This window comes from Stylophora pistillata, chromosome 4, assembly GCF_964205215.1.
Source record: "Stylophora pistillata chromosome 4, jaStyPist1.2, whole genome shotgun sequence".
NCBI classification, from domain to species: Eukaryota; Metazoa; Cnidaria; class Anthozoa; order Scleractinia; family Pocilloporidae; genus Stylophora; species Stylophora pistillata.
Window position 1 is genome coordinate 34,630,426 of NC_142522.1, and position 24,110 is coordinate 34,654,535.

Below are 24,110 nucleotides of genomic sequence, written 5' to 3' on the forward strand. Positions count from 1 at the left end.
GCAACCCTCGATCTCGGATATTGCTCCTAGCAGCTCGCATCAGACAAAGTTCCATTTGTGCTTTCTGTGACTAATTGAGTTTCAAACCACGCAAAGGTCATACGAGGCGATGTCGAACGTGGGCGATATTAACAGCTTCACTCATTTTCCGTCCAATCATGTAAGGAAGGTACTTTTTCATTTTTGAAAACGAAGTCTGAAAACTGTGGCTGTGTGACATTTCTAACGCCTTTATTTGTGATTCATATTTTCCTCAGTGAGGAACACGAAGGGAGCAATATATCCAAGCATGAATAGGTCTGTACCTCTCAAGGTAGTCGAGTTTTCATCTTTTACTCTTTTCTTAAAAGGTAAGACGCGAACCTTTCGTATGACTGACTTTCAAAGCTAGTTCCTCATTATTAACCACTCTCGCTTTTTTGAAGAACTCTTAGTTCGTGTCCACGTTGGAACTAATCAAAAGCGAAAGTTACTTCCGGCCTCTCTTCGAGTTTCAGTTCCACAAAACCACGATTTTATAATGCACGGTTTCTCGGAATGAACTTTGATGTCGGGATATAATAAAAACATAAATATTAAGGCATTCGTAATTAAAAGCATGCTTACATGGAGATAACATTTTGATCGCATGTTAGTCCATTGCCATTAGAAAGGAAATTGAGGTACGAGTCATTAGATTGCATCGATCGTTCCTTGATCAGTCAGATCGGACTAAGTTTGTACAAGTTAAGTCACGGTGCGGCAGAACAAAGTGTCAAACCAAATAAGTTATAACAACAGCAAAATTGAGCTTCACTTGTAAAGTTCTTAAATGGAACACTTGAATTCAAGTCTTTGGTTTGGACGGGAAATGAACCCGAGCTTATGGCATGCGTAACTGATCTTGCACCACGGTAACGGTCATGGTCATTCTCAAAATTGGCGAAAATTCACCAAATCAGCCCCTGGTACCGCCTTAACAGCATTTTTCAGGTCTCCTGGGTCTAAAGAGATCTTGATCTTGTGACCTTGAATTTAAACTACCATTGAATTGACCCAATCAGTGGGCTGTATGACTTTGGCTGGATGCCTTTTCTTCTCCTTTTACTTAGAGCTTGGACACAACCTTGGGAAGGGAGTGCAGCGGGTTGTCTGCAAGGACCATGTACTACAGGTGTTGCTATGGGTCAATTGTGATTGAGAGGGTTCCTGGCATGGCTCCAAATGCAGATCAAGGTGTTGATCCAAAAGCTCCTGAACCCTTTCACTCCGGAAATCTCATTCGTAATTCGGCCTTACTGTCTCCTTATCTGTCTTGCATGGGGTGTTCCACTCTTTACAGATTATCCTTATGGCTTTGTTTGTTTGTACATTTAGATCTATGTGTTTGTCATCATTGCCATTAAATTGTAATAAGGTCATACAATTCTTATGATGTTAACTCAGAGAATTTGGTTCAGGATCAACTAATAATCCCCTAATTGATATTTTTCTTCATTCTTGTCACATGTCGGCTTATTATGGTGCTGTGAGAACAAATTCTGTCTTGATCAGTCATGTAAGTGAAAGGGTTAAGGTTCACATCTATGCATTTGCACTTGCTGGAACAAGTCAAGGGCCTGACAGTCTTTGCCCAACAGTGTTGGTTTCTGCTTGCTATCTGTAACATAGAAGGTTACATTTAGCTCCTTGTTTTTTAATCATTCTAGAAGGGTGATGTAATCTTTTGGTTCGATCATGGTGTTGGTTGTAGAAAACCAATGTCTTTTGGGTTTTCTTGATCGGGAAATCGGCGCTATTTGTCTGAGCTGAGTGGTGTTGTCGAAAGTAGAGAATTTTGAGAGTGTTTTAGATTTGCAGACCCTTCTGTGACAGTTGTTTTTGATTAGCAGTACAAACATGTTCAAATAGTTTCTAAGTGACGTAATAGCCTAGGACTGAGAAAAAAGAGGTCCTTGGGATTGAAAAAACACGTGCGAGGGAGAGATGAACAATTAATATTTGTATTAAGCTTTTCGTGATGTTGAGATAAAGTTATTTGACGTTTCTTTGGAGTCAGATAGTTGTTTGATAATATTCTTAGCTTGGTGGAGTGTTAGCACCTACGGAGTCGAACAGGTGTTAATTACATTTGCATAGGCACCGGTTTTGAGCTGACAAAACGGTGCTATTGCCGACTTCCAGGAATTACACCATTCATCCTTTTGATCCTTGTTCTTGTTGTTGTGGATCCAGGTTATTTCTAGACTTGCTGTAGTAGTTGTAAATCCCTGTGAGGACCTTCCTCATCCTGGGATATTCTTCTTCTGAATAATCAGTTTCATTCAACTAGCAATACTCTTTCAACTTTTATAAACTTAGGCAAAGCTAAAGTGTCCAATTTTCTTGCACTTATTACACGACTCATTCCTGGATGAATACTTTTACTTGTGGCTTGTTGCATTGTATCTACACCTGTCAAATTCTTGCGCCTACTTGTTTTTACCTTTTGGTATTTCTAGGTTACCTAGATAAGTCCTTCATCCAAGTACCTTTACTGACTTCAACTCTCAGGTCTACCCCTGACATCACCTGCATTCCATCCCTTGTGGCCCTGCACATTCAACTAATGTTGATGGTTGTTGTGAGTGCGAGGTTAATGCTTTTCTCAAGGCAATGTTGTCGTACCTGTTCATCCAGTGATTTACGAGTGCTGGTGTTCTAAATTATAAACTTTTTAAACAAAGTTCTTGTTGCACTGTTAATGTTATCAGTTGCTGTTATCAGTCAAAACGAAAGTGTTTAACATGGAGTTGTTACAAGTTTGTTAGGAGTTGTATGAATTTATGTATCTGAAGCTATCACGCAACATACTTTAGTCCGCAGTCTAATCAAGTACAGATAATAAAGTAAAGCTCATTTTGCAGGCTTACGGTAATTTAAATCTGTAAAACAAAATCGTAAACATGCCTGAACCCCAAGAAAATCAAAGAGGTCAGTTCCATTTTACCAGCAAACGTGGTAGAAACATGTTTTATCTAGAAACATGCTGCGACATTTCCTTCGTGTATTTTCGGTCAGGAAAGTGTCCTGTCACGCATTCGAATTATTCATCGACAACGTACTCTGCTTATACCTTACACAAAGTACAGCTACTGCGTCAGCTAATATTTCAAATTACATTTGCTCTTTATGTCTTAATGATGCAACTCCTGTTTAATAATTTGGGAGGTTGAGTATACAATCCACACTTGCAGTGAGCTGACCGCTTCATTCTTCCGGTCTGTGGAGTTTTCCGCAGAGATTCTCGTTTCGCAAATTACAGGTGGCCATTTCGGAAATAACAGTTTATATTTCGCAAATACCAGATTTATGTTTCACAAATCATTGACAGATTTCCGATTCACAAATGAAAGATTTCTATTTATTTCAAGAATTATCAACAGATTTCTATTTCGCAAATTACAGATTTCTACTTAGCAATTCATTAACAGATTACTATTTAGTAGCAGATTTTCATTTCGTTTCGCAAAGTGCAGTAAGCCCAATTTGCAAGCAATAAAACAAGGAAATTCCGCAGGAAAATATTTCACAGTGGACTTCATATCTCAGTAAAGGTGCAGTCATCGATAACAGGAGCCTCAAGCTTGCATTTTATTTGGGGTAAATTTCTTCATTTCGGTCACGAAGAACAGAGGAAATTGAAGGAACTTGAAACTAGCTGTAATCTAAGGTATCAAACGCTCCCAAATAATTTCTGATTACTTCTAGTGATATATTCCAGCAACAGCAATTGTAAAACTTTGTCAAAAGGAAACAAAAGCAAGAGGAAAACAGACGGCCCTCAGAAGAAATTCTTGAATCCTAACAGAAATCCGGAAATCCGGATACCCATTCGGACATTTCTTAGCTAGATGTTAACTTCGTGCGGCGTTAAACGATTCACCAAAAACGAAACATCCAACAAAAAACGCCTTTCCTGTAAAGATAACAAGTCAGTTTTTCTATGCGAGTGCCATAATCATCATCAGTTTTTAAAATGAACCTAGTAGCTCTTGGCTGAATTCTTTCCAAATTGTCAACGTTCCTTGCTTTGTGTCAGGTGACCAGATAATGGTACACTTCTTACCATGGCACAATACAGCGTACGTCTTGAGGGTGCCAACATCATTCAGACCTTTGCAAGTCCTTTTAATAAGAGCATGAATCTTGTTTGCTTTACCGTAGATTTTTTGATGACAGTTTGTTATTAGTGATCAGGCCGAGATCACAGAATTTAGAAGTTTCTTCTAAGATGTTGGTGTTTAGGCTTGTTGTTAGAGAGAAGAGGCATTCTTTTCTCGGTGATACACATCAATTTACACTTCTTAACATAGAGTTCATTAGGTTATGCTAACTCTAGGCATATTGATTATCTAGATCTGACTAAAACTCACACTGGTCTGAAGGAGAGTTAATCACTCTAGATGTTTTACACTCGTCATCATATAATGCTTTTGAGTTCCCAAGCTTATAACTTGACTACATCAGGTAAATCACTGATGAAAATCACAAAGACTAATGGCCCTAATAAGGAACCCTGGGGTACTTCAGATGGAACTGACGGACCAGGCAGAACTCTGACCCACCATAACAACCCTTTGGTCTCTTTCTGTCAGGTACTCCTTACACCAGTTTCGCAAACTACAAAAGATGCCAAAATTACAAAGTTCCTGCAGAAGTATAACATATGTAATACTCTATCGAATGCCTTGATGAGATCTTATAACACGACATCCATTTGTAATACGTCATCCAAGGCATTTCATAGGTGTATTATTTTTTAGGTAAGGACTTGGCGGTGTACATTGTTCGATAGCTTGTGAACGCAAAAAAACGAAATATATGATTGAGTGGTCTCAACATAAGCCTACAACTCTTTTTCTTTTCTTCTTCTTTTTGTTTAAACAATGGACAATAGAAAAATTATTGAATTCGGTTTTCGCATGATATCATGAATTATCAAACCTCGTGTCTGAGTTATCTGCCTCAGTTTTTAGCCTCAGCAGATAACTCAGACTTCGGTATCGATAATTCCTCATATCGTACTCAACTTCATCCAATTAAAGTTTATTCTCACCTGATTTTTTATACTAATTAGAAGTAAGTCTCCCGAGTTAGGAGTAAGTCTCCCGAACGGGAGTCTATTTTCCGAGACGTCCAGGCAAAAGTAATTTCAATCTAATGACCTGAAGTAACAACCTCTATTAGATTCCGCTGTTACTGAAAGCTTAAAATAGGAGGATAGAGATTTCTCGTCCTATGCCTCAACTGTTCCTTCTAGGTATAAGAGATTATCAGCTCATTTTCTTGGCAGAGCCTTGATCGTTGAGAGTGTAACGTCTCGCTCGGTCACTCATACCCGCCAAGACGAATACAAGGCAAAGACATGAACCATCCACTTTTTCCGGCCCTTCGCAAGTCTTCCTATCTGTCTCACTTTTTCCCCACCTTCCACGACCTCATGATTTTCTACAAGAGAACATGACCTGAAATCCCTTTTCATTTTTGTGCCACCTCTTCTTCCCTTTCCCAAAAGCATCAGCATAGTGCGGGGCGGCCTTGGCGATGGGGGCCTCTTAGTAGTGATTGTGACGAGATCAACACCAATTGAAAAAGCTGAAAAATTATCCCACCAATAACGTAACTCCATTTTCTGCCTTTAAAAGCACACACAACCCACAATTCCTCTATTCGCTCCGACGAAGGGCTAACGCTCGAAACGTCAGCTTTTGTAATCATTACGGTGGCCAATTTACCATTTCAACTTTGTTGATATATCCAAATTATTTCGTTACTCCCACCGACGCAGCCCCAAACAGTTTCTTTCGAAACTATCAGCCTTTATTCATTTGTATGGAATACAATACCGAGGATTTCAAACTTGATCTTTTACTCATGACAGGTTTTGGCACATGTCTTGTTTTCACCACTCACAGGTCCACTCATTTACTTTGGGTTCAACCGAGGTTCACCAAATTCATCGCAAAAGACTGGTAGTGAGTTATTAGCCTCGTTCAAAAGTATTACATCATCTTTTCGTCATGACATGCGTGCTAAAAATCGCGGGAAGCTGAAAAAGAGATTCATTCATTGGGGATTGCAACAAAATGCGTCGAAATGTGTTGGGGCTGTAGGAGCGAGCCATTCTGATTGTTATTTGTAATATGCAGTGCTGCTATCGATTTACGAAAGGTAAAACCATCTTAGCCGCTAAAATTCCGTCAAAGTCAGAGATGTAAGATAAAAGCTTTGCAGCAAGGGAGGTTTTGTACGCTTATATGCAACTACCTGCATGTTCACAGTATATATATTTAGCACAAGATTCGATGATTTCATAAACGATATTATTTGAAAAACAAAAACTAATCAGTCGTTCGATCAATAGAACTTACTGAACGATTGGTTCGGTTGAATTCGGCAATTGAACGCAAGGAACCCTCACAATAACATTGGGGCGATCGAACTTAGCGCCGGGATTCGGCTAGATAAGATGGTCGAAGTTGGAATGTATTCGATTAGCTTCCTGTTCCTTTAAACCCTAGTTGCCGAAATCTGACTGGGAAATGTCGAAAAGGAAAGCTCAAGACAGCCCCCAAAAGGCTAAACTCTCCAAACCTACATGTTCACAAGAACAGCTGGAACACGCAACGGTAAGTAAATCTTCTTTTGAGATGTTCAAAAAAATTGCTACCCTGTCAGCCACTTCAATTCTTCTTGAAACGTAGTTTTGCTAGTTCCGTTGAAAGATTCTTCCAAACTTCTTAAGAATATCAGATTTTTCTTTAGAAATGTCGAGAGATTCCAACGATTAACTTGGTTTTTTAGTGGACAAATATTCTCCGAGCTTGTGCTGTGCCCAAAAATCGAACATTTTCAAAATATGGTGGCAGCAGCCAAGAAATCGATTCGACTCATATTCTTAAGCTAGGTTGGCCCAAGAGTGAAACAAACCACTGCATACTTCGTTTGGCTGAATATCGATTTATTTCGAGAAAATCGATAACAACTGAATTCCGCCAAAATGTGGCTTTTGAGGCTCAAAATTTCAGACCCATCTCGGAGAGTCGCGTCACAAAATGAAAAAACCTGGATTGATAAAAAGTACCAAATCTTGAAAAACAACATCAAAACATCTATTGATTGCAATTTGAGCAATTCTTGAACATTTATGTACACAATCTAATTTGTCCGATCTACTTTCAACTAGATTAAAAATAGGTCAAAAGTAGCCCGTGAATTAAGTATGTGCTATACAAAATAATTAACCGAAAATCTGGGTTTCGGAAGGCGGAAGGTAGTTCTTTTGGATCTTTAGAGGATTTTTTCAGGAAATGATTCTGGACAATTTAATCAAGTTTTAAAGTTGGATAAAATGCGCCGATTCGACAGTGTTGTCAATTAGTCGAAAATGCACACATACTCACGCGAACTCAATTTTTTCGCATTTTACGTCCCATCTACTGCTTCTTTAACATTATATGCTCTTACCTTCCATGTTTCTAGGATTGCAGTCCTGAAATTGTTGCATCTCCCTCACAATAGCGATAGTACTTAGAAGGATAGTCAACGCCTTCTAATAATGATTGTTCACACAGCATATCTTGGGGTTTTTGATTTGAGGTTTATCTATTCCCATTTGGTTGAAAAAGAGGCTGTAATTACTTCACGTAAGAGATCTTTGCTTAAAGTGCACCTATACCCAAAAATTTTTTTTCGCTTAACGAAATAAGCTTATTTTTTGGAGTATTTCTCTGCAAAAATTTCTTAATTTGCTCAAATCTTTAATTTTCTGTGCCCAGTCAAAATACGGAAAATCGGCCGCCATCTTGCCCCACGACCGAGTTTAAAGAGGAATGGCTCTAGCGGGTAATGTGACGTCAAATCGAGAACACGAAAGTCTGCATTTCACACATTTTCACATGTTTGGGAAGGTTGTAGTCGATGTTGTCCGAAAATATGTCGACTAAGTGTGTTGTAGGATGTAGCAACGCGCGAAATTTGCAAGAGGGTATCGCGCTTCGTACATTCCTCATACAACACACCTAGTCGGCATATTTCGGACAATATCGACGACAACCTTCCCAAACAAGTGAAAATGTGTGAAATGCAGACTTTCGTGTTCTCGATTTGACGTCACACTACCCGCTAGAGCCATTCCTCTTTAAACTCGGTCGTGGGGCAAGATGGCGGCCGATTTTCCGTATTTTGACTGGGCACAGAAAATTAAAGATTTGAGCAAATTAAGAAATTTTTGCAGAGAAATACTCCAAAAAATAAGCTTATTTCGTTAAGCGAAAAAAAATTTTTGGGTATAGGTGCACTTTAAAGTTTAGTCTTTAACTAAACCATATGAACCAAATGTAAGCGCAATTTTGCTGGTTCAGAAATGTGTTTCTTGTTGGGGGAACAATGGTAATTAATTCAAATGAGATCCACTGAAATTGACAACTTCACAAAAACAGAACATTGTTCTGTGAAACACGTGGCTTCAGGAACTTAGGTTTTGTCCTAAGCAGAAAAGAGTAAACAAACCCATGTCGTGCTTAATCTGTCCTTCTGAGTTAATTAAATTTAAGAAGTAAATGACTTCTTCTTATAGACAGCCTAAAAAACACTTCCCTGTTTAGCGGATCGGCAAGGTATGTTAGTAATCCATTAGATACGCCAATGGGGTGTGGGTCTTTTGACAGGCAGGGAGTTCATACTTTAATAACAACAATTTTCAACCAATTCTTGCAAAATATCTATATTGGGCTACTTCCGCTTGCTGGTTATTGAAGAAACGTCTAGTTCAAGCGCGTTGCAGATCTCCCGTAAGATCCCAACAGAAAACTTTGACAACTTGGACTGGCATGCAATTTCACAAATGTTGTATTTGTCATACCATGATAAATGACCATGATAAAATACCATGATACATTTAATTATGATACATTTTATCACAAAATGTTTTGTATATTTAAAACAAGACCTAAGTTCCTGAAGCCACGTGTTTCACAGTACAATGTTCTGTTTTTGCGAAGTTGTCGATTTCAGCAAATCTCGTTTTGATTTAATTAGCGTTGTTTCCCCCATGAGAAACACGTTTCTAAACCAGCAAAATTGCGCTTACATTTGGTTCGTGGTTCGGTTAAAGACTAAAATTTAAGCAAAGATCTCTTACGTGAAGTAATTACTGCCTCTTTTTCAACGAAATGGGAATAGAGAAACCTCAAATCAAAAACCCTGAGACATGCTTTGTGAAGAATCATTATTAGGAGGTGTTGACTATCCTTCTAAGTACTATCGCTATTGTGAGGGAGATGCAACAATTTCAGGACTGCAATCCTCAGAAACATGGAAGGTAAGAGCATATTATGTTAAATAAGCAGTACATTGGACGCAAAATGCAAAAAAATTGAGTTTGCATGAGTATGTGTGCATTTTTGACTAATTGATGACACTGTCGAATCGGTGCATTTTATCCAACTTTAAAATTTGATTAAATTGTCCAGAATCATCTCCCCAAAAAATCTTTTAGAGATCCAGAAGAACTACCTTCCGCCTTCCGAAACCCAGATTTTTGGTTAATTATTTTGTATAGCACATAGTTAAATCACGGGCTACTTTTGACCTAGTTTTAATCTAGTTGAAAGTAGGTTGGACAAATTCAATTAGATTGTGTAAATAAATGGTTAAGAATTGCTCAAATTGCAATCCAGATGTTTTGATGTTGTTTTTCAAGATTTGGTACTTTTCATCAATCCAGGTTTTTTCATTTTGCGACGTGATGCTCCGAGATGCATCTGAAATTTTGAGCCTCAAAAGCCAGTTTTTGATGGAATTCAGTTGTTATCGATTTTCTTGAAAATAAATCGATATTTAGCCAAACGAAGTATGCAGTGGTTTTTTTACCATTGAGACCTACTTCACTTTGAAATATGGGCGAAATTGAATTTTTAGCTGCTGCCACAAAATGTTTGACCATTGGTAACATTCGCTCTTAATGACTGAGAGTGAGCTCAGACTGAGGCCTTGCAATCTTGCAATACTGATAGGTAGAGGTTTGAGATTTTCTAGTAACAACCAAATGGTTGCGGTTATTTTGTTGTTTATCATATGACTTACAAAGTGTCGAAACAGAAAAGTTATTCAAGTGGAAGTTGTCAATTTACATTTGATGATGTGTATGGTAAACTTGTGCAATCTGTGAACTACTGCACTTAGTCATATATTCCATCAACAGGGTTCTCAGTAGTTTTTTAGTCAGATGGCCAAGAAGTAATTACAGGTGGCTCAACTTCAGCCCAAAGGGCTGAGGCGAGGCCCAGGGGGCCAAGCTACTAGGGGGTCCGGGGGTATGCCCTCCGGAAAATTTTGAAATTCTATGTTTCCAGAGATACAGTTTCCTGCATTTTGGGGCACCGACTTTTGTATTTAAGAAATTGGATTAACTTAGCAAAAAAGCCTCAAACATGTGCATAAAACGAACTTTACTAGTTGTACTTTGTAAATATTGATTTACATTGACAAGAAATGTATGTAACCTGTGAAATTAGTTATATTGTTCTTGTAATAATTCACAGTAGAACCATGTACACAAAAACTCGCTCGGGTACATTAGTCAAATTATGTTGATTAAATTATTTCACAATGTTTTCATTCACGGCTATAAAATAAACAGGTTACCGATTCTTTATTTTGACTTGGTGAAATTGCTTTCTAGAAACTTATCTTGAATTATTTTTATGCTATTAATATATTGATTTCAAGGGGAATGATGTTTCATTCACATTTAGTACCAGTTATTAAACCGTGACTAAATTTCAAAAACAGCTGCACAGATATGTTACGATCCAAAGGCTGTTGCAATAAAGCTGAATTATTTATTCTACTAAACATCTCATTTATAGTTTTATCAAATATGATTCTATCAAAATGAGATAGAGTCCAGAAAGATGAAATATTTGATTCAAGAGCTATTACACGTGTCATTGATCTTACAGCCTCTAATCGACTTATTGTAAAGTAAAACTTACCGCTATTGTTTTCTTCGTTCTTCTTCTTCTTTTTTGCCGTTGGTGTAAAATAACTGAAGAGCGATTGGTCTCGTTTGGACATATTTGAAACCACAAAGGGCCAAGGACTTCCGTTTGCAATGAAAAATATAGCATGTCGGCGTGCACAAATTCGCTGTGGTTCATTTAAACATGGGCATTTTGTGATTGATGCGATTGATAAAGGTCACAAAGGTCAACCGTAACAACCGTAGAACAATTCACAACAGTGGCACTCCGGTTACTCAAGAATGAAAGCACGTTAGTGGGTTCCTAAGCAGAAAATTCAAGAATACTTCTTGAATACCTGTTTATACTTTATTGAAGAAATTTGGCACACAAAGGCAAATTTCATTGTCAGCACAGGCGGCTACTTTTGTCTTGATAGGCAGCGGAATTCGCTGGTTGCCGGCTTCTACTGAGAACCCTGCATCAAGAAACACATTTAATTTTTGCAAAAAGTGATTCTCATAAGTGATACTCGTAGGGATTCTCTAAAAAAAGTATTCCAGTACAGTGGTGTCATGATTTATGAGAGAAAAGAGCTGAAAAATGCTTCAAAATAGTTCAAAGATGTTGTGCCCTTGGTGAAAGAATATGCAAATGCTTCAGAATGCACTGTTCAGAATATATCATTCTTCTCCTTCACTTATGACAACATATCTTTGCCTTCTGGAAGAATTATGGATGAACTGAACTTTACAAGCCTTTTGAACATCTAAATTTAACTACATGAAATAATCAGAAATAATGTTGACAATAGAAACCACTCGCTTGTGTACATCTGATGTTCCTAGTAACTGATTTAAACTTGGTTATCTAATGAACCTGTTGATGAGAACTACTAGGCTAACTGTGACAAAATTTAACCTTTTGGTAATTGTTGAGACTACTAGATTTTTGTTTGATATTCTGTTAAGGATGCATGATAGATCTATGGATGTTTTTTTTTTTTTTTTTTTTTTAACTTGGCAATTTAAGCTTTACACACAGCAGGGCAAACTTTGAGTTGTTCCTCAGTTCTGCCCGCTCAGGTTACCAGCTGGTAAGATAATAATGGCCTCTTTACAAAATTTATTTCTGATAAATTTCTTGAAATGTTATCATGTCAATGACATTTTTCTGATGCAAAGTTTTTTTTAGGTTCTTATTTTGAATGTTGGCTTGAATGTTTTCTTGTTTGTTTACCTCATGAATCCCTTCCAGCACAATCTTATGGGTAATTTAAAACTGTACCTTAGTTGTTCTTCTAAAACTTTAGCTGTTTGTGTGAAATTTAGTCCACTCTGCCTGGCTGTTGATCAGCCTTCATTGATTTCATACCCTTAATTTTCAAAAAGGAGAAAAGAACTGCTTTGGTGCTTGTCTGACATTTCTTTGTGCTCTTTGAACTTTCTAATGTGCAGAATCCTTAATAGGCTGGTAGGCATTACCACTGTACGATGCTCTGCTCTGGTCTTGCTCTTAGCCAAACAGAGCATGTGTTATATGGGCAACAGGCCTAAGCCATATAATAAACTATATTATTATCCAACTTTGCTTCTTAGAATACAAATGACGCCCAAGACGAGTACAACTACTCATTACAACAATTACTTCAAAACAATCCATAGATTGGTACTATCGTTTTGCAACCTCCACTCATTTCATTCAAAAGCTACAAAAACATATTAAGCAATTTTTTGGTCAGAAGTTCATTCCTAATGACCAACCTGACACTTTTAAATGTGCTTGTGCGCGATGCAAAACTTGTCCTTTCATTCACAATGCTGAGAAAATATTGGGACCCAAACAATCCATTAAGATCACTGATCATTTCACTTGCACCTCCGCCAACATCATCTATTGCATAACTTGCACTTACTGCGAAAAGGTATACATCGGTGAAACAGGAAGACAATAAGGTGACCAATTCCAAGAATACCTTCATGACATAGCAAGGAATGACAAGGATGCATCAAAGCCAGTCGCTAGACACTTTAATCTACCTAATTATTCTAAACAGCATATGGCAATCTGCGGTCTTTCCTTACAATTGGGTAGCTTGGAAAGGTGCAAAACTCTCGAACAAAAGGTTTTCTTTCAAATCAGCACCCTTAACCCCAAAGGTATCAACAAACGCTTTTTATTTTACTAATTTATTCGTGTTTTTCTTGTCAACATGTTCCCACCAATAGTCTAGCTCCACTTTCAGCATGTAAACCTGCATGCAACCCACAATTCCTCCATTTGCTCTGATGAAGGGCTAATGGTCAGAACGTCAGCTTTTTAACTCTTAACAGAGGCCAATTTAGAAGTTCAACTTAAGTTGATATAAACCAATTACCTTGTTACCCCCACCAATGCAGCACCACAGTTTCTTTAGAAACTTACCCCCTTTATCTTTGGTTATGGTAACTTCCCTTTAATCAGTTGGTTTTCTGCAGTATAATTACTATATAATCATGTGTCATCTCTTCAGTTTCTTTGAATTGAAGCACATGGTAACAGAAACACATTTAAATGTGTCTTATACTCACAAATGTCAGCTGCTGACCAAATATGCTACGCTCCCTCCCCCTCAGCCAGTCTCCCTGAAATGTTTCTGAACATCACAACAACAAAAAAGTTTCATCCAGGAGTATGGCAAAATCTTAACTCCAAGCAATTTTTAGTTCAATGTCAACTAGTTGTTCAAAGGTCCATCTAAGCCTTAGGGCTTCCATGCCCTGGTCAGATATCATTTTACTGGTGTGGGGCTTGTCAAATCTGGCTGGGTGAGTTGTTCACCAAAACTTCTTTTCCCAGATTGGATGACTGATCATCTGCAAGGCTCGAAAAATATTTGAATTACACCTTGCCCGTTGGGCAAGTAACCCTTAAAGGATCCCTTCCAACCACAATACCCTGCGCGCCTCTATTATTGTTTTGATGCCTAGTCAAATAGAAAGAACAATAAATTTGGAACGCGATTGAGGAAATTCAAGACCTCAGTGAGGCAAATGTACTCGGATGAACGAGGATTTCTTTCCACTTCACGACTTGTCCAATACCGGAAGGCAGAGAAAATGGCGGATTTCACATATCGCGCGCGCAATGTATTGTGGTTGGAAGGGATCCTTTAAGTTTTGATTGCCCGAAGCACTTCCCTGCTTGCCCAAGTTTTCAAACTAATTAATAATTCATGAACCCAAGAGTGGATTTTAATGTAATAATATATATAACACTTTTTATTTAGCGTGGAGGCGCCCAACTTGCATGTTTCGCCGGAAACAGAGATTTACCTGGATTTTAGCATCAAAGGGCTAGCTAGCTTCATTTTCATGGTAGAAATATGCGACTTCTCAGTTTTCACGTACAATTTCTACAGTTTAAATTAGTATATCGCTGTTGAGTTAAGTTTTGTACAGAGAACTGAAACATTCTCGCGGGAAATTGCTACAATTAAGAAATAAACACAGCGTTTTCGTTTCCAACGCGGCTATTTTTATCCTGGAAAGAAATTTGATTGGGGAGAATTTTGATCACGTGCTAGGCAACCACTTCTGAACCGTGAGCGCGCGTCACGCAATCAACGAAACAAGGCTATAAATTGTAATTTTCGTCAAGCTTCATCTAAACACTTGATTACCCTTGGGCCTAAAGCTTACCTTTTCTTCTCCAAATCGTTATCAAAAATTTAGTCGGCGAGCAGCTTGCCCACTGGGGAGAGAAAGTTACTTGCCCGAAGGGAAAATCTACTTGTTCCGGACGACCGAATGGGGTTTTTTTTGAGCCCTGCATCTGTCTCTCTTGAAACAGCTTCTGTCTGTTCAGTAAATTCTTCTACTCGGCTAACATAGTTCTTCACTTTAGTGAAGGGTAGGGAAATTTTCTTTTAAAATTTTCCTCTCTCCCAACATGTGTAGTTCAGTTGTTAGTAGCACCCAATTAGTATCTGGGAGGGGTGGGTTAGATCCCATCAAAGCCTAAATTATTTTAGTCTCCTTCTCTGCAATTGCCTATGATGCTCTATGTTCTTTTTGTTGTGTCAACAGGATTATGAAGCATTATTTGCTGACAGGTTTGTTATGCATTATTTACCTGAAGTATTATTTGAAGCTTATATGTCTTAAAAACCCTTGGAAATGCCAGAATTTAATGGTTTAAAAGTCCTTGAAATTCTCTGTTATACATTTTGGTCGGTTAGTGGTTCAACTTTTTTTTTCCTCTTGCGTATTTCGAGTGTTTACTACTCAATCATGGTCATGGCAACTCTTTAAAGTTTGTTGTTTCAGGCCAAAACGTACTCAAACTCTAGAAGAAAAAACAGTTGGACGGTTTGACAGTTTGAGCATTTTTGAAAGCAGAGAAAAAGGCATATAACTCAGCTTAGAGTAAACTTTTTCATTGTGGTTTACAAAAGATATGTGATTTTTTGAAGACCGTTTTCTCTATTTTTTTAAAAATGTGGTCCATGAAAGACCTTGTAATTATTGATCAAATTATAGCTTCAAAGTCCACCCAGCATTATTTGAGTTTGTGCATGAACATGTTGAGTTTTATGAAAGTGGTTACTTGTCTAGTGCTGCTATTGGAATGCAATGAACACCTTTGTATGTGCATTGTAGTTCATCTTGTTTTCTATGCACATATGCTAGATCAACTTTAATAACTCTCCACATCTTGGAAGAAACTAAAGGAGCACCCCACATCTTGTCCTAAATTTAAAATGAGTGCTCCAAGTGCCAATTTTGTTATCCTGATTCGTTGGTTCCATATGAAAAAACAGTTTAATTTTCAGACCTACAATAGTTTACTCTGTTCTGTTTACTTTTTAGTGGTTTTGCAGGATCTCAAGATAATGACCCTAGTCTCACTGAAGCGACCAGAATTAGCAGGTTATTAATACTGCTCCTTTTTTTTACCTGACGTATCAGAGACACAAATGGCTAAACAGGGTTTTGGGGATCATTTTACACCTTTAAATCAGGGAAACATTGCTTTTGACTTATTTGGTTTTTGCACCCCTTGTTTTCATGAAGTATTACCAATGTTTGCTAATAACCTGTGGATTGCTATCTGAACAGTGTCTTGCTAAATAAAAGCCTTATGAGTTTTTTGAGCATGTCCAAATCAGGTGATCGTTTATGAGAGTGCAAGATAGTTTGTATTCAAACTCAAGGATAGGTGAAACTTTCATCAACCATCATAACCCATGACTATTGAAATGGGGCTTTGCACTGTATCTCGACTTAAATTCCCTGGATGCAGCACACCACATGTCCAATTATTTTAAATTGCTTGAGCTGCATCTTGAGTCGTATTTTGCCAGTGTGTTTACCAGATTTATGCCTTAGTCATACAAACCACCTTCGATTAAAATTCTTGGAAAGAACAGGAATATGTGGAGGATTTTATAATCTAACCCTTTTCCTCAATACACAACATGTAATGGAATTTAAAAGTAACAAAAAATAATTTTTAGGTGTACAAATGCATACCATGACCACTGAAAGAAGTTGTGATATCAAAAAACTGTCAAAATATCAAAATTCTGCTTGAACATAACTAATTTAACGTGGAACTTTACAGTACCTGACAAATTGTTAACAGTATCTTCATTACAGGGGGTGTTCTACTTCTCAAGAAGAGGAAACTATGGAAGTTGTATATGAAAGTGATGAAAAACAGTCCACATCCCCCATGTGCACAGGAGAAACTAGAAGTCACAGGTACTGACGACAATACTGCCAATGTTATGCTAAAATTGGCTCATTTTGATTAGACTACGAGCAGTCCCTCCATTTTTGGCGAAGTCTATTGCGCGAATAAAAAAAATCGTGAAAGAAAGTTGATGTTGGCGCGCCACGGGAAGCGCTTGAAGTGATGCCGATGCGCCACAGAAGCTCCGTGAGTAAGGCGTCTCACCCATGAAGCTCCTGCGGTCTATAGGCACCAATTCAAGAGTTCACCATGGTACCCCAGCAGTAATTTTTTTTCACAGATTTTTTTCTTTTTGGACTCGCGCAACGGACTTCGCAGAAAAGGAGGGACTGCACGTAGTCTACATTTTGGTGTGAGCACTTTCCCCGACCTTTCAAGCAAGAGTTGCAGATTTATCTCACACAAACACACACACACACTTTATTTTGAGAGTTCCACAGACTTGTCCTTGCTAAAATCAAGATTTTAGAAATTTCGAGAATGGTTTCGAAAATGAAATGTGCAAAACTCAGCCTAACAAAAGCATTCATTGTTTGGTCCTGTTTGGCTCAGGAGTGATGTTAAAAAAAAAAATGCCGAGAACTGTCGCTGAAGGTGTGACAGTTCTCTAACTGAAACATTCTCTTCTTCTTTGTACTCAGGGAGTTTTGTGAACATCATCTCTTTTGCAAAATAACACTTGCTGTTTCTGTGGACACAAACAAAAAAAAGAAAAAGAAAACAAAGAAAGAAGACGCAGGTGCTGAAGGATGCAGCACTAATGCAGATATTCTCAAAATGTGCAATGCACTCTTAAACTCTGGTGGGGGATTGCTGGAAATGGAATTAACCGAGCTCCAGGACGACGGCACTAGTGAGAAAGATTCCGTGGATAGTTATTGGAGAAAAATCGAGCCTTCTTTACGTGAAATGATAAAGCCATCGAGTTACGACGATGTCTTTGATCGTTGTGTACTTTCCAATAAAATTCAACTCTTTGTAAATGCTCCAAAACAGTTCTGTACCAAGAATTACAATTTGTATGTTCCAAGTGATGGATCCGTGCTTCCGGCTTCTCGCGATAAAGTTGCCGAAATTCTGATGCAGAAACCGCAAGGTTCCAGGAGAGAAGCAAATTCAAATGTGCGAGTAGCGCTGAAAGAACTTCTAAAGGTTCCGGAGGAGTTTTCTTGCAATGAGGAATTTGGCTTGACAGAGTCGAAACAACTTCAATATAAAAACTACACGTCAGGTAATGATTTGTTTGCAAATCATAGTCAGAGGGAAAAGATCTGTAAACAATTGTCAGCGTTTGGTAACTGTGACGGTGGAGTCGCTCTGCTGGGAGTAACAGATGACCGACGAGTTCAGGGAGTGGACTTGACTAAAAACAGTAAGGACTATGTCGTGAATGAGATACGTTCCCTGGTCAACAAAGTTTGCCCAAACTTTGAGCCAGAAAGAGGTATCCATTGGGATGTGGCTTTCCACCCTGTCATGGAATATGAATCCCATTGTGTCGTAGTGATAACTATGGCAGGAATTCAGTATTCTGGGGGAGTGTTTGCAAAATCTCCTGAAAGCTACGAGTTACGACGTGATGAAGCTGGGAAGCAGGTCCCTCGCCTTCTTGAATTTCATGAGTGGAAAAAGAGAGTGGATGGTGCGAGATTGCCAGAGAACAGCAAAGGTGTGTGCCTTTACCAATTTTAGGGTAATTCATACTCTAGTCGAAAATGTTCTCAACTCGTACAAATGATGTATTTTGGATCATTAACTCAACAATTTTGTCAGTCATATATAAGAGCCCGTAATTTGCCACTGCATGCATCGTGCGTAAACACTATTATAAGTGGCAATTTTTGTGAGATGTGATGTACTGAAATTGATTATTTACCTGTAATTTTAATCATATGTTTAAATCCGGACAATATACATCTTTAGCTTCTATGTTTTGTGCAACCGTTTAACCAAAATTTGGTCCCTGCAACTTGCCCACGTATTCAAACTGGTTTGAATTCGTGGAACAAGTCGCACGGACAAATTATCCAGGTCCATGTCAGTCCAATAACTGATAAGTACTTTAAGTCCCATCACCCCTTTCGAACCTAAATCTATTTCAATTTTTTTTCGGCATGGCCCAGAGGGTCCTAGAGAATAAATCTTCAATTTTTTTGTGTTAAGGCTTTTTTTAATAACTGCTGTTTTTCATTTCTGGATCAGTAGTATACGGAACCCTACGGGTAAAAAACGCTTCGAAATTGTAAATGACTGCCCGATTTTGTAGATTGGCAATATGCTGTTGCAAATTCGGTTTCACTGAGCTTCCCTGAATTTCTTTGAAAGCGCCGTAAATTTTGCTATTTCGATGTTTAACAAGTCCTAGTGATTAATCGCTGTCTATGAGTTAATTGAATTTTAAATTTCGTTGTCACCCTTGGTATTTTCAGGAATGAACGAATTACTCTCGAAGTTCGAAAAGATGCAAATCTCCAAAGGAGCTCTATTTACGATAAAAGGTGGTGTCCAGAGGATAAGAGATTCTTTTTTCAAGGGTAAGCTGTATAAACCGAATCTTGACGAATGGGAGCTCTAGAATATTCTTCTACCGACTTGTTCCTGGTTCGCAAATATAAGTAAACAACAGAAGCCTCTGCTTAATTAATCTATCCAGATTTCCCTTGTTCAATTCCAAATCACTCCGTTCTGCTGGTTTTCTTTTTATTTGTTTAGAAAAACAAGTGCAAACGTGTACTTACTAAAAACAATGAATTATGTTGTGCTGAGTAATAGTCAACTTTATGAACGCGATATGCGTCGTTTGCATGTTACTGTATTTGGAAGGTAGAGGCATTTTCTCGACAGCTTGCAGACAGGGGTGATGCCTGACCACCTCGTAAAACAGATGAAGGCGTGATGATTTTAACTATGATCAATTTTGAATATGAATTATATTTATTTAATAGTTATGCGCCTGAATTGTGTTGATGTAAAGTATTTATTCTGCATTCTGATTATATCATCTTTGCCGTGGTCATGTTATTTGCCGTGGTAATGTTGTTTGTTTGTTACTTTTTGCTGCCCATTCCTACCCTGGTCTTGCTGGATAAACATCATTTTGATAAGACGTTTTGAAATTTGTTTTCATTATATCACTGTGCAACACAAAGCGCCGAACTGAGGTAAACGTCCCGCAGACGATATCCATGGCTAAGCAAACTGTTTTCAGACAGCTAAATCATGTTTCATTAATATACCTACACAAGGAGTTTGCTTAAAAATTCTATACGGTATCTTACTAGACTTGTCGCTTTTTATTTTTTTGTAATTGCAGTTGATGAAGAGTTCTCCATTTTACCGAAAGGTGCAGCGGACAACCTTTCAAAAGAAGCTCAAGAAGTGATTCACGAGATCCAAAGGGCTTGTCGTAAGGACTGGAACCGTGGACTACTGGTTGTGTCACGTTCTTGGCTCCGCGATACCGGAGGTAAAGCAATCGATGGGCTCATCTGCGACGTTCTTGTTGTCAGCAGAAACATGGGTGGCCTTCATCTTTATACCCTCTGTAATACAGTCGATGAGACCTCTCAGAATTACAGCAAGGAAGCTGCCCAGGCAATTAAGAGAAGTCTTCAAGATAATGGCGCCAGAGGCCAGAAGTTTTACGTGTCATTCCATGTAGTATCCTGTTGCGGACGCGTAAAAGTCGAATCACCGTTACTTGACGGCCGTTTCCCGAAGTCATATGACCTGGAGTCCCCGCGAGAGAAGTTAAATGAAATACTGAAAGCCATGGTCATAGGTCTTACAGCGGTGCCCTCGACTCTGTCTAGTAAAGTGGGCGAAACCATTCTGAACCTCCTGACTGAGGAGCAGTTCTGCTTGGTCCATTACATGATTGACAAAACAAGGGAGTTATGGGTGAAGGGCGTGGCTGGAACAGGAAAGACCCTTGTAGCAGTAGAGATTATTAAGAAAATCAGGCAGCGTGAAAATTTGGGAGTGGATGAAATACTATATGTCTGTGAAAATGAGGGAATAGCCAACCACGTGCGGTAAGAATCGCTTATGAAATACGATTACACTTCAGGACGAGCTTGTTTGCTGGAAACACTTCAACCCTGTATCCGTTTGCTTCTCTCCTCTGTTAATTTTCTTCTTTTTGCAGGTAAAGTCTCTACAGAGACTTCACCTGCCTTTTCATGACCGTGTGAGTAAAACCGGGTTGTTGTATGAGGCTAAATGTAATTTAGACGAAATTAAAAACCGAGTCAATTTTGGGGCCCCAAGAAAGGTTTGGAAGGGTGGCATGTGCTTTTGGTCCGTTCACTTTGTTCCGGGCTTTGCCAGCCGTGTTTTCGTCCTTTCCTCCACCCCCTTTCTTTTTTCTTTTGCCAGCTGTGTTTTCTTCCTTTTCAGCACCTCACTGTCCCCCCCTCCCCCCCCCTCCCACTAAAGCATAAGTTTTTATCCTGCACATAAGTTTGCTGGTGTATTTTTGTTAATTGGAGGTGGGCTGAGATTGCTTCCTTTCTCTCTCGCCACCCTCACGGAACCGATCCTCCAGTACTTAACTGACGAATTGTTTAATATGATCGTATTGTAAATAAAATTTCCGCCGCTTTCGTTGATAACCATTTATTCGGGCCAGTTACTATTGCGAAGTATTTCACGGGAAGAAAACTCTTGGCCATTTCTCGATCATTTCTCGCGAAGTCTTACGATAGAAACCATGTGTAGTTTAGCTATGCATTTGAGACCAATTCCGCTGGAAGTGGGTACTCCATTTGCCTTTGTACGGGTGTTGTAGGTGTATTAAGTTATTTTCAAAGACCAGTTTGCTATTTCCTTTCCAATGAGAGTAGGTTAACTCTTTTTTTCTTGGAATAGAAATGGTACTTTCGGGACCCAGCAAAGTAGTTTCATTAAAGTCATATTTCAGTTCAGAAGGTAATGCGTTATTATTTTGTTTTATTCGTTAGAAGAAGTCGTTCGTGTACTGTAGTTTGTCGAAAAACCTTCTTGGACAGCGTGTTTCGACAAGCCAGACATGTGATTATGGATGAAGTACATAACTACGAGCAACCTTCCGGTATTGAATCGTGGTATGAGAAGGCAAAGCGTATTGTTCGACAGCATGATCCCGACAGACCAGGATACCTCTGGTTTTTCATTGATCTCTTCCAAAAGAGTCACGAGTTCCCATCAGGTATTCCAAACGAAGACCAGCAACAGCCTCAATTTCGGTTAACCAAGATCATTCGGAACTCAAACAAGATATTTCGTCGTGCAAAAAAAGTTCTCGGGGATGTTTCGAAGGTTGAATTCGACATTGGGCACGACTTCGAAGGAGAAGAAGTAGAGGAAATACCATACATAGCTAAAGAAACATCCCAAATAGAAGTTCTGAAAAAAGTATTGCAGGAGCTTTTGGATAAAGGTTACAACCACGGCGATATCGCTGTACTGTTCTTAAAGAAGGAGCGAATACCATTTGATGAAGAACTCTCTGTTGCCCTGAATGGTTCACCTTGGATGTCAGCAGAGGGAAATGATTCGGACGCAATAGTTGTAAGCACCGTCCTGAAGTACAGTGGTCTCGATCGACCCGTTTTAGTTCTTGTGGATGTGAAAAAAACTTTGTACAGACGCCAGCTCCGTCCCTTCCTTTTCAGCGCAGTGACACGCGCCATGGTTAAACTAATCATGATTTACGAAAAAAAGCAAGGTTGCTATGGAAGGGCTCATTAGTTCATTGCAGAAACAAGGTCAAACAGCAGAGACTGTATGTCGGTAGATATAATTTTTTTGAATTAGTTTTGGGATGATCGGAGACTAGCGTGAATTACTACTTTGCCCGCGCGTATTAAAGAGATTTGTAATTATGGAGGAACCTTTTGTGGCTAAAGTTTATAATTTGTAGCCGTTTCGGTGGTGAAACATTAATCTAGTCTATTTGATAATGTAGAGGCTAAGTTAATGTCCCTCTAGGGATTACATTTTGTGCATTTTTTAATTTATTTCTTACATTTCATGTACGATAGCTTTAAAAATGTAAAATGAAAATTAATGCATTGCATGGGATTTTTTCAAATGTAGAGGTAGGCTTTCCATTAAAATTACATGTAAATAGAAATGAGTAAAGAAGAGACAGATTTTCGAACGAACCATGTGCTGTTTATATATATGTGCACGATCCTTCGCAGTAAAGCACTATTTGAGCAATAGTGAAAATCAGACCTGAAAAAAATTTCAGGCCTGTACGGGATTCGAACCACTGACCTCTGCGATACTAGTGCAGCGCTCTACCAATTGAGCTAACAAGTCAACTGGGAGGAGGCCATCAAATTAATTCGACATAAACCCGTAGATGATAAATCAAACAACAACAAACATGAAACGTATGTATGAACTGCGGTTATGAAACGTATATGTGCACGATCCTTCGCAGTAAAGCACTATTTGAGCAATAGTGCTTTACTAATTTGAGCAATAGTGCTTTAATAATTTTTTTTCAGGTCTGATTTTCACTATTGCTCAAATAGTGCTTTACTGCGAAGGATCGTGCACATATACGTTTCATAACCGCAGTTCTTACATATGTTTCATATGTTTGTTGTTGTATGTGCTGTTTGTTTGGAAGACTAGATATGCGTTTCAGCTCGCGTAATCCTGGGATATCGCAGTGTTTCTTGTTGGGTGGGTTCCTTGCCATAATTACAATGCCATCCTTCACTGAAAGGTTTCCAATGAGTACCACCAATAAGAAATTTACTGATCACGTAGTCCAACACCCAATTTATTGAGAGCAACGATATGTTCATTGTTTTAGGTTCCCTGAACCATTCTTTGAAGGTGTGCTTAACAAGGGAGAGGCTTCCTTTAAAGGTGATTTGGTTATATCAACTAAGCTGAAATTGTAAATTGGCCACCGCAGCGAATAACAAAGCTGACGTTTCGAGCGTTAGCCCTCTGTCAGAGCTTACAATTCCAACTTAGTTGATATAACCAAATGACCTTGTTACCCCCACCGACGCAGCACCACAGTTCTTTAGAATCTTCCAGCCTTTATTCACTTCCTGTAAGGGGTTGACAAGCCCCTGAGAATATTGCTATGTTCTTGTGATCGAACTTCACAGTGTTACAGGAACTTTTACTTACTAAAGTCTCTTTGAAGTTGCCATCTTTTTCAAGAAATGATGCTTACGGTGAGGCAACGGACATTCACATTGAAATTGACGACGTATTTAAAGGGGATTTAGGAGTTGAAAATTCTTTTCGAGATTCTTTCTCCTCAAACTAAGGTGCTCGGACCACAAACGTTATCGAACGATTTGGCAAGAGTGCAACTGATATCCTTGTTATCATTCATGGAAAACCTTACTGTCCAGCCGAGTTTTGGCATCGCCG

At 38.7% G+C, this 24,110-nt stretch overlaps 1 protein-coding gene across 3 annotated transcripts; it reads left to right on the forward strand.

The window, feature by feature from the left end:
* The first annotated feature begins 6,056 nt into the window (after window positions 1-6,056).
* LOC111322872 (schlafen family member 8) lies at window positions 6,057-22,865 on the forward strand. 3 transcript variants are annotated; one of them, XM_022926089.2, is made up of 9 exons: window positions 6,057-6,192; window positions 6,543-6,650; window positions 15,053-15,078; window positions 15,836-15,895; window positions 16,625-16,729; window positions 17,363-18,390; window positions 19,151-19,255; window positions 20,035-20,755; window positions 21,683-22,865. In XM_022926089.2, exons 2-9 carry the CDS (start codon window positions 6,564-6,566, stop codon window positions 22,449-22,451), a joined length of 2,901 nt encoding a protein of 966 aa, XP_022781824.2. In that variant the 5' UTR covers window positions 6,057-6,192; window positions 6,543-6,563; the 3' UTR covers window positions 22,452-22,865. The 3 variants fall into 3 exon arrangements, with proteins under 3 accessions (XP_022781824.2, XP_022781825.2, XP_088614767.1); XM_022926090.2 differs by having other exon boundaries at window positions 21,686-22,865; XM_088758641.1 differs by lacking the exon at window positions 15,836-15,895.
* Window positions 22,866-24,110: the final 1,245 nt, after the last annotated feature.